The following is an 18,779-nucleotide window of genomic DNA, read 5'->3' on the forward strand; positions in this document are numbered from 1 at the left end:
CCCCAAAAGACTCTTTTTACAGCTCTTCAACATAATCCTGTTTTCTGTCCTTGATGAAGTTAATGGTGGCAGTGGGTTTTTTTTTTTTATTTTGTCTCTTTGGGTTTTGGGGGTTTGTTTGTTTTTTAGAAACAAAAGAAAAAGTTTGGAAGGTCTCTGGAGAGACATTATCCTCCCTGTTTTATTCAGTCTGAGCGGTAGAAATACGAATATGTTCAGATCTCAAGGCAGTCTTTTTTTCTTCTACACATACATTCCTAATTTTTATGAATCATGTGGACCTGAATTATTTTTTTAATAAACAAATATTAAGAGAAAGAAAGGCAGGAAATATGGGGCACAATTGCACGTTACCCTAAGGTACGTCCGCATTCGAAGTACCCAGGAATTAAATCACCCTTGTAGCTTTTAGAAATCACACTCCTGTCTCTTTAACAAACTGTAAGCGAGAAGAGGGCGGGCCTCCAGAGTGCCGAAGGTTCTGATTGGTCCGACTGGCAGGAAGTGGGCGGTGAAAGCGTGGCTTCTGTTGGTGTCCGAGGCTGCTGGGTGAGAGGCCGAGGCCTGGCTGGGCTTCTGGACGCTGTGCCTAGCTTCAAATCGCGGGAGTGGGAACGGAGGGTGCAAAACGGGGTCCCTTCATCGCTGTGGGCGCGGGGCCCTGACAGCCTTTTCGCGGAGGTGCAGCGCCCTTGCAGCCGGGCCACGATCGGCGCGGGGTCCACTCAGACCACCAAGACCGCGGGGTGGCCCAGGAGCTGCAAGGAAGGTGTTGCTCGGCGGCTTGCCCCTGTCCTGGCAACTCGGCCGAGGCCCCTCTCTCAACCTAGGTTCTTTTTTTTCCCTGTTCTGCAGGCTCGCTTCCGGCGCCATGGCTCAAAGGGCCTTCCCGAATCCTTATGCCGATTTTAACAAATCCCTGGCCGAAGGCTACTTTGATTCTGCCGGGAGGGTGAGTTTGGGATACACCTGCCTGCATCCCTACCTCCATCCAGGCCCTGGTGTTCAGAAAGGAGCTCAGTTTTGCCTGAAAGAAAGGGATGAGCATCCCCTTTTAAAATATATATATAATTGGAAGATAAATATATCAAATACATGTCAAAATATGCAATTTGAGTTTTAACATTTGTAAAAGTCATTGTTATTAATAATTTATAACTGAAATAACCTCAGTCATTGATAATTTAAATTACAAAAATGACGAATATGGCGTTTTCCATGTAGTTTTGTAGTTTTGTTCGATTTTGGTATGCATTTTTAAGAAGGGAGGAGTCCTGGTGGTATGTCACATGTGCCATGTTATTGCTTTATATTTGTACACATATACGGGCAGGGTAAATGATGAGCGTAAATTGGAGAGTGTGGTAAAGACATCTTTAAACTGAAAGTGCTAAGAGAAATTAGGGACATAGGCCTGAAATTCTTCCTACTGTTGCCACTCTGCAGAACACCCCCACAGCTGGAAAGCAAAAACAAAACAAAACAAAAAAAAAAAAACCCAGTAAATTAATGGTTAGCACTTTATAAGCCACTGAGCAAAAGAGAAGCTGGATGTAAGATACCAGAGGCCTGTGTTTTCTCATGCCTCTTTGAGTGAATGTAATTGTTAAGGGGGAATACAGTTCTTTTTAAGAATACCTAGTTGAGAAATGAGAGTGCATTAGGTTGGAAGAGTGATCTCTTTGAAGTGCACACACTTTTAATTCTACCAGTTTATTCCTTCTAAACTCATCATGCGCAAAGCATTTCACATGTATAAAGGCCTTAGAGATTTTGTATCTGCCAAGTCAACTCTATGTGGCTCTTTTGATTCTTTCCTTAAAACACTTGTCACTATGGATTAACTTAACATAATCATCAGTAATGCAAGTGGGAGGGATGAAATAGATGGAGAAGAGTTGCAGGATAGAAGAGTACCAAAATATGTATGAATCTAGAGTCAGTCGATTTTTTTTAGACCAAAATTGAACTACCCAAGCAAAGCTTCTTAGAATAATCTTGACGTCATATGGCTTCCTTTTGGCCATTTGGACCTGTGTTCTGTCTAGCTTTGCCGATCCTGAAGCTCAAGTATTTTGTCTGGTCTTGTTGGAGAGAGACCTGCTGTTTCATGCTAACTTGGCAAAGAGAACGTTTGAGGATTTATCCAAATGACACAAGCCTTCAGTAAAATACAGCTCGCTATTTAGACTGTTTATAAATTAAATGCTTTTACCAATTTAACTGTTTCCACGGGAGAAAAAAGGTATTCATAAATTTAAACTTTGGTCCAAAAGTAAAGTGATTTATCACCTAACACATGGTTTTGGAGAGATTCCAGAAAGAAACGAGCATACCAGTTCTAAAATTGTTTAACGTCGAACATCAAGGTTCAGACCCTGGAGATCTGTCCTCCTTAATTTGTTAACACAGACCTTCCAATTAGGAATTGGTCTGTTTTCTGGCGTCTATAAAAAAAAAAGGGGGGGGTGCTTTTGGAGAGTCTGCAAATTATTGCTAGAGTTTGAATAATTTTGTGGTCTGCCACAAACAATCAATTTTGTCAGGCAGGTTACCTTTATTAAATGCAGTTATATGACAAATAGGAAGTGACTTCCCTTCCTGAGATTGAGGTGTTCTCATTCTTGGGCTCAGAGTAAGGCCAGGCAAGACGATAAATTATCCGTGATCTATGAACAGAAAATGACATGTCCTCATGTAGATGCACTCTTCTATCTAGTTGAGATTTATAGACCTTTTATATTAATACTGAAGTATATTTTATCTTACTAAATGTATTTTCAAGACTTGTTGAAATCTTAAGCTCTTGGCAGAAATTGTTAAATAATGGGAGTGTGTCTGTCAAACAACGTGGTTTCTTCTTCAGAGTATAAAATAAGGGATCATAGTGGTGCTTCAGGATAAATAATCCAGATATGGTTGATAGTCTGGTTTGCCTTATCAGAGATGCTCTTCAGAAGTAAAATTTTATATTTTTTATAATAATTCTGATACTGTCTTCTTACTTTTTTCAGTGTTGAGATGCCCTTTTTAAAAATGAAATTATGATGCTAACAGGTAGTAGTTAGGTTTGTTTATAATCCTTATGGTGAAATGAAATGTTTGTAACCATGTGATATTCCCCAACCTTTTGAAGTTTTACTGCTTTGTAAAGTCCAAGTCTGGGAATCACAGCAGGTTCCTAAAATTTTTGAGGGATACATAAAGTGACCTTTTAAGACACTTCATGATTCAGTGTATACAGAACTTTCAAAATGTTTTTCAGTTGCCTGTAGGATGAATAACATAATGATTATGTGGGCCTCACAGTTTGCCCAGCATCTATGGGCCTTCATATGGATGTCACTAACCCACAGCCTCCACTTTAGTGTGCTTTTAATCCATATCCAACTAATTACTTGTTATAGACCCTTGGACTGCTTAAATTTTTTAAAAATATCAACATTTATATCCCTGAATGTGAAAGACCCAAGGCCCATGATTTCATTTGATCCTCAAAGTACTTTTTGAAATTGGTGGGGCAGGTATTATCATCCTGATTTTATAGAGGTAACTGAAGCATAAAGAAGTCATATGTAGAGCGAGATCACCCAGCCAATCACAGATAAAGAAATAGGCAGCCTTATTCATCTGGGCAAAGCCCCTCCTTTGCCAGGCACTATGCTGGGCACAGGTTTTTTGATACTAGGTCTGATATTCTTTCTACTCTGCCTAAGCCTCCTGATATCCATGAATTTATTTTGATTTTCTTATCCTACTTCTACAATTTGTAAAAATTGTTTATCCATTTTTTCACAGATGGACTTTAATAAATGTTTATCCTCATTTTTTAAATAACAAAAACAACTAGAGTGTTTCTTTTGGAAATTAATATTGCTGCTGCTTGAATGGCTAGAAAATAGCAAACATCTTATGATTTGTGCTTAGTTTATTAAAATGATTTTTATTATAATAAAAAATATTGGTTTAAGTAACAGATGTTCCCTAATAGGTGGAAATTACAGCAGTCTATTTTAGCATTTATTTACAAATTTTATGTAAAACATTTAAGTTGCAACAAAAGTATTTCCTGCCTTGAGTAGGAAAATATAGTAGCACCTTAAAGTTTTATTAATTTGTTGTTAAGAGTAAAATAATTGTCCAGTTCTCCCAGGCAAAAAAAAAATGTGACCTAAGTGGAAATGAAGTACCCTCCTATTTTTGATAGCCTATAGTCTGGGAAGTTGAGTGGTCCATATTTTTTGATACTTGTTTTCCCTTTAATACTTACAGCTAACTCCTGAGTTCTCACAACGCTTGAACAATAAGATTCGAGAGCTTCTTCAGCAAATGGAGAGAGGCCTAAAGTCAGCAGACCCTCGGGATAGCACTGTTTACACTGGCTGGACAGGTATGAAGTGCTGACCGTGAGCTGGCATAAGCATTACAGAGGAGAGCCAAAGCATTACCTTTGGAGAGCTGTCTGACAGAATGGGACGCCCTTAAGTGCTTATTACTGCATCTGTATATGAGTAATTGCTTCCAGGAGAATGCGGTGCTCTCAGCCTACCCTTGATATCTTTGGGTTTTTAACAGTGCTCTGAATTTAGGGCAGGGTAAGCATATTCATGGAATATATCATACCTGACACAAATTTGGATAGCTGCTTGTGGAAAGAAAACATGATGTTTAGCATTACATAGTCAATTTGGAGATGGAATTTCAGTGGGAAGAGCTGGGAAGCATCTCAGAATACAACATGTGAAACAGAAATAAAGGCAATTTATCCACAGGAAACAAACAGGGATCGTACATGAACACAGCGTGAACCATAGATTGCTTGAACTGATCCTTCCAGATAGTCATCGCTAGTTGGTTTGCATTCACTGTTTTGCTGGTTATTGAGATGTGGACAGAGTTTGGGAAGAAATAGTATATAGGTTTCAAGGAAGTGAGAGAGAGACAAACCAAAGAAGGAATGCTGAAGAACTTGAGTTAGTTTACTGATGTAGAGAGACAGAAAGACGGCTTTATAATCTTGAAGCACGGTTTAGAGACTCCGTGTTTTCCAGTTACTCAGAAAAGAAGGCAAAAGGAAGAACAAGTTTTCAGCTCAAGGAATTAGATTTTAAGGCAGGTTGCTTGTCATGAAAATGCAGGTTCCTGGGCCTCACAGTGGAGATATCAGTTTAGCAGGTCTTGAGTGAGGCCCAGGAATATGCATTTTGCAAGCCTCAGTGGTCCTGATGTATATAGTCCTCTGTGGACTGCACTTGGAGAGTTTTTCTATAGCAGGAATTTACTAATAGCAAACCTTTTAGTAATGACAAGTGATTCTGTCCTTATGAGGGCGGGGAGGCAGAGAAAAATCAGAATAAAATTCTGTTAGGGATATTTAAGGTCATTATTTTCTAAAATAAAAGGAATGGACTAGTTAATGTTCAGCCTGCCTTCTTAGCTTCGTTTTATAATTTCGGGGGATTTTAGAAGCTTAATACAATGTTTATTGAAAATGAGAATAAATGTGAAAGTATTTTGCTTCAAGAAGAAAGTTGTAAAAACATTTGTCATTTAAATGAACATTACTATTTTTTATTTAAAATTGTGAGAATTTGGGGCTCCTGGGTGGCTCAGTTGGTTAAGTGTCCAACCCTTGGTTTTGGCTCAGGTCATGATCTCACAGTTTGTGGGATCAGCCCCAAGTTAGGCTCCACTCTGACTGAGGGGAGCCTGCTTGGGATTTTCTCTCCCTTTCTCTCTGCCCTTGCCTTGTTCATGCTCTCTCTCTCTCTCTCAAAATAAATAAACTTTAGAAAAATTAAAAAATTAAAAAAATAAAATTACAAGTATTTGAGCAAAATAGAACAAGTACAATGCGTGGTTATCTTTAGCTTTCCTCTTGATTTCCACATCTAAAGCCCACACTTACAGATCTTTTCCCAATATATTTGGAGTTTCTATTATTTTGTTATTCCTGGCAAAAAAAAAAAAAAAAAGAATACTAAGACAGATGGCTAGATTTAATTCCCTGACTACTACAAAAAGAATGACTGAAATCTCTGTCCTACTCATTCAGGTGAGCTATTATTATTACATATTATAAGGTACATTGCTTTAGGGAGAAAAGAAGTGGGGATTGACTTCAGGTTTGAATTAGTATTTTGACAATGTTGAAAAACCATCAGTCAGGCCCTCTACTGCTGGGGCTGAATGAGATACTAAAGGTTAAATAGAAGAGGAAATAGAAAAGGAATTCCACTCCAAGCAAAATGCAAGTGTGGCTAAATGTTTTGGCAGTATGAGTTTCCAGTGTCATCTCCTTTGAATGCCAATATCCTTCAACTTTTTGTCTTTAAGTATTTATGATACTTACTGCTGGCTCCTGAAAGCAGCTTATATGGCAAGTGTCTTAGGCAAATTGGCATACTAAGCAGTTTGGGGTGTTTTATGATGTAGCATAAAATCTTCTAGATAAATTTGCTAATGGCTTTGGAAGGAAGGGATCCTGATGTCTGCTAATTGAGCACTGTTAAAAAGCCATTATTCCCACATAAAATGGACTGTCTCCTCCAATGTTTTCGTAAGTAAAATGCTTTTGTTCCCTTGCCAGTGTTCAGACGGTCTGAACAGTATAAAACTCTGAGTTGCATAAGAAACTACATAATGCTAATTTGACACAAGAAATCATGTCAGTACCTTCTCTTCCCATTGTTCTATCTTACCAAGTATCATCTCTTCATTATTGCTATTTTATTGCCGTTAAGTGGATTCATAAACATTTTAAGGTAATAAACACACTTGGTGTTGTGTGTCAAACCAGTGTTTACATAATTATGTATTAACTTGTATGTTACTCTTTGTATTCCCCTTTCTGTCTTCCAAAGAGGGATACTTTTTAGAAAATAAGGATTCTGTTTTCTTTAATTTGTTCCCAAAATTTAGTGTCATATTTTTTATAAATATTAATTGTTGTTTGTTCTTGTTGCTAACTTGTCCAAAATTATATTACTTTGGGAAACACTAATTTATCACAGAAAAGCTTTAAAACTTGATCACCTTCTTCAGCATTGGTATTTATTGAGCATTTGGTGATCATTATGTAGTTTGTATGAGAGAACTTTATGATTATTATTAATTAGAACTTTAAGTTACCATCCTATTTTGTTAAGTTTCATTCCCCAGTGGAAGTATGATCTAATAGTTAATGCTCATTCAGATAGAATCAGGATTTAGAATAGGGTTAGGTTCTGCTGCACATATATGAAAAAACCAAAATGACAGTGACTTAAATAAGATAGACGTTTATTTCTCTTCTGTAAAAGAAGGCCAGTGCAGTTCAGGGTTGATATAATGGCCTCTGGATATCTTTCTGCTCTATCATCCCTCAGCCACTGGCGTCTACCTCTTGGCTAGATCACTGCTGAAGATTAATGCATTACATCAGCCTTTCAGGCTGCAGAAAGGAAAAAGAGGCAAAAAAAAAAAAAAAAAGAATGCATTCCTCTCCTTTATTTATTTTTTTAAGTTTATTTATTCATTTAAGAGAGAGAGTACAAGCCGAGAGGGGCTGAGAGAGAGAATCCCAAGCAGGATCTGTGTGGTCAGCATGGAGTCCGATGCAGGGCTGTATCCCATGGCTGTGAAATCATGACCTGGGCCTAACCAAGAGTCCGAAGCTTAACCAACTGAGCCCTCTCATCCAACAAGCTTCCCTCATCCCCTTTTAAAGGACTTTCTGGAAGCCCCACTCAACATTTCAACTCTACCTACTTTTCATTGTCTGGAACATAGTCACATGGTCACTCCTGTCAGGAAGGATAGTAAGCGTAGTCTGTTAGCTGGGGTTAAGTGGATTTGGGGTAAGATCCTAGTAATCTCTGCTATGAGTCCTATATAACAAGAAAAATGATTTTTTTTATTGTTTGCACAAAGCATTTGGACAACGAGCCTTAATTTTTTTCCACCTATAGAAAGACCTCTAATGTCTGCCAATTTGGAGGGAATTTTTATCTTTAAAATATTTTGAAGTTTCCTAAACAATACTTTGCCTGCTCTGGGTGTCTCGGGAGACTCACATTTGGAGTTTGTTTCAAAACACTTTTAATTTTGTTTTCATTTCAATAAGTAATAGTCCTTTCATAAAACCTGCCATTGAAAGCAAGTATGATAGGAATGCCAATTCATAAGTAATTTTTCTAGAGCTAAGTGTAACTTCTATCAAGAAAGGGGCTGCAACTGGTTCTAAAGACTGGGAGATGTCAGCGTTTTCTCAGCGTGACTGAAACGTTACCTGCCTCTCCTTTCCACATCCTCTCAAACTCCTGCTTGCTTGTCACAGGGTTATAAAATTCTTAATTTGTTTTTACCCTGCATTAATCCATAGTAAACCCCATAGTCATATGTCTGTGTTTCTGCTTTGTGACTATAAAAAGCTACAAATGGAAACTGTCCAGCTTCATAATACCTCATTCATGCTATGACTGGATTTGCCTCAGTTGCTCACTTGATCTTGAAAATGAAAGTTTTAGGAAAGAAGCCCATGTGGTTTTGTTTTGTTCTTTTATTTTTTTTAAGTTTATTTATCTATTTTGAGAGAGACAGCATGTGCAGGGGAGGGGCAGAGAGAGAGGGGGAGAGAGAGAATTCCAAGCAGGCTCCTTGCTGCCAGCACAGAGCTCAATGCCAGGCTCGAAATCACAAACCGTGAGATCATGACGTGAGCCAAAACCAAGAGTCGGATGCTTAACTGACTGAGCCACCTAGGTGCCGTGCCCATGTGTTTTTAATATCACATATGCCCTTAAAACTGAAAAATTGGACTCCCATCATTTTTTCCCACTTTCTATTTTTTTAGGAAAAATTGAGACTAAGAGTGACAAGCTACTTATTAGAATTTCTGTACCTGTGTTATATGTGCTTTAGAAAACACCGTGTGCATAATGCTTTATTGGTAAGGGTGATGTGTACAGGTTAAATAAAAATTTAAAAGTAGCAAGTCATTGCTTTAGAAAGTACATTGCCTTTACAAACTAGTTTACAACTGAAATTATCTTGGCTTTTATTATAAAATGGAAGCAGAGGATATAACACAGTGATGAGAACGGTCAGTGTAGGCTTTTAATAGGATTCAAGCATCATTTTCACTAAAGCCTACATATTTACATGCTGTGGGTGTCACAGTGCAGTTTTACAGTCTGTATTCCTGACTTTTACCTTTTTTTTTTTTTAATGTTTATTTTTGAGAGAGTGAGAGAGACAGAGCCCAAGTGGGGGAGGGGCAGAGACAGAGAGAGAGAGAGAAAGAGAGAGAGAGACACAGAATTCAAAGCAGTCCAGGCTCTGAGCTGTCGGCACAGAGCCCAATGCAGGGCTTGAACTCACAAGCTGTGATACCATGACCTGAGCCTAAGTCAGAGGCTTAACTGATTTTTACCTTTTTTTTTTTTTTTAATTATTATTATTCACAACAGAGAAATAAGATGCCTTTACCCTAGGAAAGAAAGGAGGGGAGAATTGTTCAAACCAGCAGCTGTCTCATATTGGCCATTGAGGCAGTTACGGTAATACATCGCTCTGGGGTTCATGCTTATCCAGGAATGAAGTATTGTGAATAATCAATTTTGTAGGCAGTAATTGAGAGGTAACAAATTATTACTGATGTTCAGAAACAAGAATTCAGTAATTTAATAATAAAATATATGGAGTAAATTTTGGTTCCCAAGGGAATGAGGATCATCAATATGCAGTTTCATGATCATTTGACTGATAAAGGACAGAAGTAAAGGTTAAAAATGATGCCTATTAATAAAACGTTGCTGGGATTGACATTTGACAGGATCCAGTGTGTGCGCGCATATGCCAGTAACTAATGTTATATGCCAGGACACCATTCTAAGTGCTTGGCATTCGTTAACTAACCTAAATCTCAGAACAGCTCTGTGGTGTGGATACTCTTTGTATCCCCATTTCACAGATGAGAAAACTGAAGCAAAGCAAGGCTGAGTACCTATTCCTGGTTACATAGCCGGTAAATTAGAAAGTTAAGCTTCAGCTCAGCAAGTCTGGCTTTAGAGGCCCTGTCTTTACCCCATGAGAGTGTGTGCCTGTGTGTGTATTTACTCTCCACTTCTACATCTGGGTTCACTCCCTACATTTTAGGATGTATCACGTATGGAGAATGTGTGCACATGAGCTGTAGGGTGGGGTCGCTGAGCAGTGGTAACATGATGATACTCGTGCTGTCCAAACATTTTAGATGTGACTAATGACTAGTGAGTTTTAAGTGTTTTAGAAAAAAATTAGGATAAAACATGAAAGGAATTTGGAAGGAAAGAGGGAAACATGAGCTAGACAGGCAAGAGTAATAACTAAAAGTCTATAGGAAGAAGTTATTTGGGATCGGACATAAAGCAAACCGTGGAAAGATTTATGGGCATTTGCAGCCAGAAAAATGAAATCTCCAGCATTGTGCTATAGAAGTTGTTTCCATGCTTCCTAATCCTAAATTAATATATTCAACATGGTTTCAGGGTAGAAAATTCACTGGGCCAGAACAGAAGCTTTTCTTCATAATTGCTTGTATTTGAAAACGCTTGTTGTGGATCTTCTCATATGAAGTATCTGTTAGTCTGAAAATAATCGGTAGCTGTTACAGCTGTTAATAAGCAATATTTGAAATGAACAGGCCCAGTTCCTTTCACTGAACTTTATAGTTCTTTATAGAATTCCTTTATAGAATATCCTTTATAGAATTTAGTACATTGAAGTGTAATGCATCGTGATACTGATGTATGACATGTGCCAGCAATAAGCACTGAATTGTTCGCTCTTAGCCATAATCCTTTCCTGCTGGACTTACCAGGAGTTCTTTACAGAATGTGCTCCCAGCTTGTGAAGCAAGGAAAACATTTCTGTTCTTTAGGTGCTCCATCAAGAATTGCTCTTTATGCCTGTGCACATAGCAGCAGACAGTACGGAAAAATGACAAGCATGGAGTCCCCTTAAGATCATACCCAATGGCCAGCTACTAAGTGGTCCTAGGTGGTGTCCTGGAATCTGTTGGGACTCATTCGAGAGCCTGATGGCACCTATCTTTGGGCTGCTCTGGTTTTCGTTCCAGGTAGCTTCCAGGGAGGAAGAGATTTTAAAGTACCTTAATAAAATAGAAATTATAAAGCACTGGTGAGGAATTGATATTACAGAGAATTAAATGAGCAGATGAAGTATTTTTGTGTTAGAAATAAGCATTTAGGAGAAAAGATTGCTTCCCTTGCAGATAGCATAGTAGAAAAGTTAAGTAAACCCAAGAGATAGCTGATCTCACTAGTGTCTTTAAGAAAGAGTGAGGGAAAGTGCTAGCCCTCATTTAATTTCATTTTTTCCCAGTCTTAACTATGATGATTCCTAAGGGAAATGATGATCAGCTCACACTTAAACACACACACACACACACACACAGGACTCTAGGGGCTTTAGTTCTAAAAGACATAACCCAGTCTTCTATAACCAACTCACAAAGTTAATGAGGCTAAGATCAGCATATATTTCCCCTTTTCAAGTATTAGATAACATTTTAAATAAGAGGATATGCAGCATAATCCCTGGAGTAATATTAACTTGCGCTCTAAATGCAAGTCATTAAAGTGTTTCAAGATGCTGTTCCTCTGATCTGCCAAATGTATAGCCTTTGAGCTACAGCTTTAGCACGTGGGGCTTAGTTTCTGCTGATACCAGACTTATTTGAAAGGAATCACTCTGGCCAGGTATCTTTTCTTTGCAACTTCATCTTTTTATTACGTAACTTTTCAATGAGAGCCAGCATTTCAGTGCCTAATTTGAGCCCCAGCCAAGTGTCCTTCACCTTCATGAGAAGCGCCTGTGCCTCGCAGCCAGCGCTGCCAAGGCAAGTGGAAGGAAAAAAGGGTGTGGATCCACACTGGGTTTATTAGAGCCCTTCACAGTGAGCACTAGATAGAGAACTGCCAGGGTATCACCTACTTCCTTTCTGACTGCACTTTTTACTGTGTTGATTTCATTACACTGTAGGTTATCTTAAGTGGCTAAGATACGGGCTTGAAACAAGTATAGGGTTCAAATGCTACCAGTGTGCTGGGGCGAAACACTGAGAACAGGAAGAGAATGTTGATAGACCAGAAGAAATGGCAGGAGGGAAAGAAAGAAGACCTATCTAAGCAATTTGACTTTTCTAGACAACACCAAGGAGGCGGGGCTATGTTTTGTCATTTTGATTCTGAGCATCTTCAGCATTTAACACAATGCCAGGTCCATAGTTGGTGCTTAATAAATATTTGTTGAATGAATGAACAAATGAATGAATGGACAGTGTCCTGCTATTACTATTCTAGCTACCACCTATGCAAGCTAAAAACAGTCACTTAACACAAAACTAGATGGAATGGGAAGACAGTGGAATTCAACTCATTTCGTTTCTGTTAGGATGTAGAAGAATTAATCACATCTCTTTCCCCTTAACTTCTGATCCAGTTGAGAAATGAACTCGGAAATTAGGTAGGGCTCATGACATCTGCTTTATACTTGGTAAAGCTGGATAGAGAGCCTGTTGTTTAGACCTGGATGTCAAGTGGGTTTCTTCCTTCTTGCCACCTGATTTGAACTTACCTCCTTAGACTCAGAGCATCTGGATAGCCCATGTATGGATTAGCCCTTGGGAAACAGGAGAGAAAAGAGGGAGAGCCTGAAAACAGAGAAGACTCCCAGAAGCTCAAGAGAGGGGCCAGATGGCACGTGTATAGGGAACATTTTTCTAGTCAGAGGAGCCAGTAAGGGTGGAGAGAGGCAGGGACATGGGAAGAAGAGTATAGTTCCCTCTGTACTTTCTGTCCCTTTCAATCAGGCATCACAAATCAGATGGAGTCACTCTTTCAACACTTGGTGAAGTTCACAGTATAATGGAGTTGGGCATTTATTTAGTCACTGTGTGCTGGGGACTTGTACTGATCAGCATGATTCACAGTGGCTATAGAGTAGCTACTATTATTTCCATTTTATAGGTAAACATGCTTAGGCACAGAGAGGTTTAGTAAGCGAGGTAAAATCACACAGCTAGTGAGTGGTAGAGTGAGACTTCAATCCCAGACATCAATTCCTGAGCCCGTGCTCTTAATGACCACTATGCTGAAAGATTTATCACCTATTAATGGCAGTCTGAATAAAAGACTAGGAGCACTTCCTAATTTGACAGTTATGAAGCAGGGTACTGAGGGAAGGAGGAGGAAAGTATGATGTGTCCTTTTTTGAAAATCTGTTTTCCTCTCAGTCAGCTCTGGAAATGCATCAGAGAGAAAAGAAGACACATGTTCCAAGGGCTTTTTTGCCCTCTGCCTTTCCTACTTCTCTGTGTGGGACGATACTACGTAATTAATGGTGCAGAGGCACACTGGTCTTCTCCCCATGCTACCTGTACTCCCGATGCGCCGCGGCTTGTCATGCTTGGCTTTCCTCTGACAGCTGAGCAGAGCTACTGGTCCGGGCAGTGTCCACTGCGGGCTCCGTGGAGAGCACTGTGCACAGAAACAGCAGTGACTAGGAATGGGAACTGTGCCCTAAAGACAGCTGTGATTTTGTTGACAAAATGAACAGCGTATCAGAAAGTACCAACCTGATGTAGACAGATGATCATACTGTACGGGGTTAATTAGAGAAAACAGTCACTTATGTTTTCCTAAATCTGAAAGGAAAAAAGAAAACTGTGGTAATTGGTGAACTTTCAAAGTTTTGACTAGGGAACAGTTTATTTGAAACTCAGTCATCCATCACCTTCCAGGGAGTCCCCGCTTCCGTACCGCTCAGAACCATTAAGACCATCGTCGGTGGTAGCATCTCTAGTGACTCCAGCAGTATTGCAGTCTGAACACGGCTCTTCCCAGCAGATTACACGAAGAGAATCTTGAAAAGACCCTGACCTGCAAGCAAATACTCCGTAAGAGGATGTGCAGTGGCAGAGGTTTTCACATCAGTGCAGACTGGTCATAAAATAAATGAATAATGTTAAGGCATAATCTCTAAAATGCAGACTCACAGACAAGTGTTTTTGAGAGTTCATACATCTCTGGAGATTTTTATCATCTCCATATACATTTGAGACACACCAAGGTCTTGATTGGTCAAGATGAATAGGACTAATGATCCCTCGGAAATTCAAAGGCTTGGTATTAATTACTTCTCAACAGCTGGCTATATTTATAGTACTACTGGGGATAAGTAGCTGAGTAAGGAAATTGCAGATTTAGAAGTGTCCCTAAGCAGTTTATCCTCCCTTCCCCAAGTAGTAGCTACAGAAGGAGACCGAACAGAAAAATCTAGTTCAGAGCTTCCGTACTAAAAATCAGGACAGATTCCTATTACAGCAAAGTTCTCTTCAGTCCTCACGGTATCATTTTTTCTTTAAATTAGTTACCAACATTCCAAAAACAGATTTCTAGGATGAACTGTGGGGGCAGTGCCAGGCTTCCTGAACTTCTTATGCAGAATGACATCTGTCTCTGGTGTTCAGAGCAGTGCTGTCCTTAGAACGTTCTGCAGTGATAGAGAAGTTATTTTGTTGTCCATTATGGCAGCTGCTAGCCACCTGTAGCTCTGGAGCATTTGAAATGTGGCTAGTGTGACTGAGACACTTTATTGTAAATTGTTCACTTTTAATTAAATTTGTGTAGACGCTTACGGTTAGAAGCTGTCATATTGGCCCCCAGTTATAAGTAACCAGACAAGATTTAGGAGTTGTAAGCTCAAAGTAGTGTATGTCTGGACTGCTTCTGGCCTTTCAGACCACAAAGGAGGTTTTTGATTTTTGGTTTTGTTTGTTTGTTTGTTTGTTTGTTTGTTTTTATAGTTAAAAGCAACCCCTGCCTACATAGGATTGATGAATCTTGCAGCCCACTTGCTCCTGAAGTGCATCAGAGAATCATTGACTACTCTAGTAGTCACATGATTCCCCACACCTTTGGAGGACATTTGTCCAGCCTTTCTCCCCTGAACTCTGGACTTTTACATCCAGCTGCCTATCTGACCTCTCTGCTTGGATGTCTAGTGAACATCCCAAACCTGAACTGTACAGGTTTGGCTCATTCTCTGCCTCTTCCCCACTGCCAGGCCCTGTGTTAGACGTGCTTAGTGCCCACCCATATCTGGTGTCCCTCTCCTTCTGGACTCCTAGGAGGATTAAACCTCTCAACTTCAGTGTAGTTACGTGAGGCAACCTCTTCGAGTCCAGGGGGTGCAGGTGGAAGTGGCATGTGATTACAAGCCAAAGTGTGTAATTGCTGGTGTTTTCTTCATGTGGTAGGTGTCCAGGATGCAGTTCCCTAACAAAGTCCTGCATGTTCAGTCCCATCTTGGAGGGCCTAGACTAACCCATCGGGTTACCTTTGAAAAATGCCTTTTTAAAAAAATACTACTCCTCGACATAAACCAACCATAGATTAGCATCAAACCTAAATTTCTATGTCTGGTTTTAATTTGAACCCCCAAGGAAACTGTCCTTATTAACCGTGTCATCTCCTAGCCTTCTCATCCACATGGATTTTCTCAGGTAATTAATTCCACTCTCCGGGAATACCATGCACTGGCTCCAGTTCAGTCTTCCCCTTGTGGTCCACGCCCCATCATACCTCCTTCTCCTTGATGGTATTGTTTTTCACCCTGGGATGGAGGGAATACTCTGCCCACTTCTGTCCATGCTTCTTCTACCAACCCAGCCTCCAAAGCTGTGAATAACTAAGGAATGCACTTGCCATATCTAAAGCATTTGCTAACTTCACATGCTTGATTCTAAAAGGTACTTGAATGATTTTTTTTCCTGATGTTATATTTATCTGGATTTGCATGTAAAATAGAGGGGGTATCCCTATTACAACTTTCCTATACCCTATAGGAAATGAAGTACGACCAACCAGAGTAGCAATAATCTCTTGTTCCTGAAGGAGAGTACTCATTACTGAACAGGATTAGTTATCCCAAATGCTTTATTGGTCACCTTTAATGACTTTGGGATTAATGGGCAAATAATGGATTAGATTTTGCTTTACTCATTTCTTAATGTATCTCTCTTCATATGGATTATTTTCCCATTTAGAATATGTCAATAAGTTTAAGTCATATATATGAGCAAATTTAACAAGACAATAAAATTCAGACCAAAAAAGCATTAGTTTTCATAGCCTAATAATGACAGTAGTTATCAGGGAGTGGACCAGCTAAGAAACAGGATATTTTAACATCAATTTTATGTCAATGAAGATGTCAAAATCCCTCCAGATTTAAGGGGGGGCAGCTTTCTTTTTTTTTTTTCTTTCTTTTTTTAAATGTGTATTTACTTATTTTTGAGAGAGAGAGTACACGCACAAGCAGGGGAGGGCAGAGAGACAGGGAGAGAGGGTATCCCAAGCAGGCTTCATACTGTCAGCACAGAGCCTGACACAGGTCTCAAACTCACAAAAAGTGGGATCTTGACCTGAGCTGAAATCAAGAGTTGGATGCTTAACCGACTGAGCCATCCAGGCACCTTTTTTTTTTTTCCTTTTTATGAAGTAATTCTAATATCTAAAACTATTTGAAGTATATTTTTACAACTAAATGCATTCAAAATTTATTTTTGAATGTTTATTTATTTTGAGAGAGTGAGTGTGTGAGGGGCAGAGAGAGAGGAGGAGAAACAGAATCCCAAGCAGGCTCTCCACTGTCCACACAGAGCCCCACGCAGGCCTCGATCCCACAAACTGTGAGATTATCACCTGAGCCAAAATCGAGTGGGACGCTTAATCAACTGAGCCAGGCACCCCAATGCAATCAAAATTTACGTCTGACTTTAGTCTTTTCTGTTCTGGAAGAAAAGGTGAAAGGGTAGAAGAAGGAAGCAAATCTCCTTTATCCTGCCTTTCGCTTAGTGAACAATATAGAATGAAATTTTATCTGCTGCTCAAATTTAAGCCCCAAATACTCTGATTAAGTGGCACATCCTGTGATAAAAAGAAAAATGAAACATTAAAAAGATTAAGCTCCATATATCATCCTGTGTTGAGTCTCATGACCAGTTTGGATGGTTGTTATCCTAGAAGCCAGTACGAATGTTCTTTCTCATTATATTAAATGTCATTTACAGGCTGAAATCATACTTGGGGATGAGTTTATGAATGGATACAACTGCAGTCCTCCCTCCCAAACCTGGCCCTGCCCTAGAGGCATATTAATATCTCAGTGGATGAGAAGCATAGTAGCCTTGCAGTACCATTTGACTTTTTCCATGAATAACAAACTTATTTTTATAAAAATTAACATTTGAAAAGTTTTTTAAAGCATAGACCGGGGCCAGGGTTGCAGGTATATGTAAGGGGACTGGGGTGAGTTTTCCCTGCCAAGCCTTCAAGGTTGTGTCTTTATTTCCTACCTTGCTAGTTATCTCTCAGCATTCAGTATTTATGCAAAGGTGATGTTATATGCATGAATATTGCTAAAGGTTGGGAGAACATAACGATCGGGTTTAAGACATTTAACCACACACAGCTCCCCCATTTTTTCTATCGGGTCATCTGGGGTACACAGAATTGATGAGTCATTAAATGTCTTCGACTTACACATTTTGTCTTACTTTCTGGACCTAGACTCATTTCTAGTAAGTTTATACAAGAAACTTCTGTGAATTGGCAGCAACACTCCTCACTTGAAACCCTTTCATCCATGGGTGTCTTGTGACAGGAGGTAGACACCGTAAACTGAGGCGCAGATCGCTGAACCAAAATACAGGGATGCTGAGGCCCAGAATGAGAAGAAGAGGAACAGAACCCAGGAAGAGAATTCTCTGCTAACCAAAAAGAAAAAAAGTTTTCCATCTAAATGAAATATGGTGGAATGGAGAAATGACTACCTGTTTTTCGTGAGAAATGCATCAAACCTTACCACTGCAAACTTCAGTGGGTTTTGTTTGTAAAATATTTAGGCCAAGAGGAATTGTTGATAATGAGAGACAAAGGTTTGAAAAGGAAAACAATCATTGGGCTCGTATTTAATCACTTTGTATTTTCTCAGACTTCAGTCATGTCATTATCTGGCTGCAGTGCTCACAGAACTCAATTAGGGGAGTTCAGGCAGCAATGGGAATAGGAGGCCAAAATGAAAGGGTAACAATTTAAATGGATCACTGGCAGATGCCTTGTGTGGATGGAGATGAAGCCATTTAAGGACCTAATTGCAGAAGAAGCTCTTGACATTGATCATTTGTGAAAAGGAGCTTTTTTTTTCTTACATACATGGTTTTGTACACTTACGTCTGCAGACCTTCAGCACTGGTACGTCCGATCATCAGCTTGTGGAATTCCTAACACCAAGCCACTTTGAAAGAGCAGACAAGGTTATTAACTTAGGCAGGAAATGAAAATTTGGCCTTAATATACATGTGAAATTGAATTGTCTGTAGCACAAAGCTTTGGAGATTACCCATGCAAAATGAGAAAACTATCTAAATTTAAAATTGTCCTCAGTACAGTGAAAAGTAATTTTGCAGACTGCATTTTTACTGCACTGAAATCCATGAAGAGATTGGCTCTATTAATTTAGATTTAAACAGAGGCTCTGTATCTTCTAAAAATGGTAAATGAGATGGAAAATGTACTTTAAGGGGAGAAATGAGTTTCTGGAAATGCTGCAGGCAGGTAGGTTCCCTACTCCACATCTTTGAGTCTGCCCTGAGACCAATCGGCTTCAGAGGGAAGGCTCTATCTACTGTGACAGGCATTCAGACAACACCTCAATTATATATATACATATAT

At 39.4% G+C, this 18,779-nt stretch overlaps 1 protein-coding gene across 2 annotated transcripts in view; it reads left to right on the top strand.

Moving 5' to 3' along the window:
• The first annotated feature begins 454 nt into the window (after positions 1-454).
• Positions 455-18,779, top strand: part of LANCL1 (LanC like glutathione S-transferase 1) — a 37,095-nt gene continuing 18,770 nt past the window's right edge. The window contains exons 1-3 of one of the 2 annotated variants that reach the window (XM_049614986.1): positions 455-549; positions 856-952; positions 4,273-4,390. In XM_049614986.1, coding sequence (XP_049470943.1) covers positions 872-952; positions 4,273-4,390 — 199 coding nt within the window. In that variant the 5' untranslated portion in view covers positions 455-549; positions 856-871. The other variant, XM_049614987.1, reaches the window with a different exon arrangement.

Source organism: Panthera uncia, assembly GCF_023721935.1.
Source record: "Panthera uncia isolate 11264 chromosome C1 unlocalized genomic scaffold, Puncia_PCG_1.0 HiC_scaffold_3, whole genome shotgun sequence".
NCBI classification, from domain to species: Eukaryota; Metazoa; Chordata; class Mammalia; order Carnivora; family Felidae; genus Panthera; species Panthera uncia.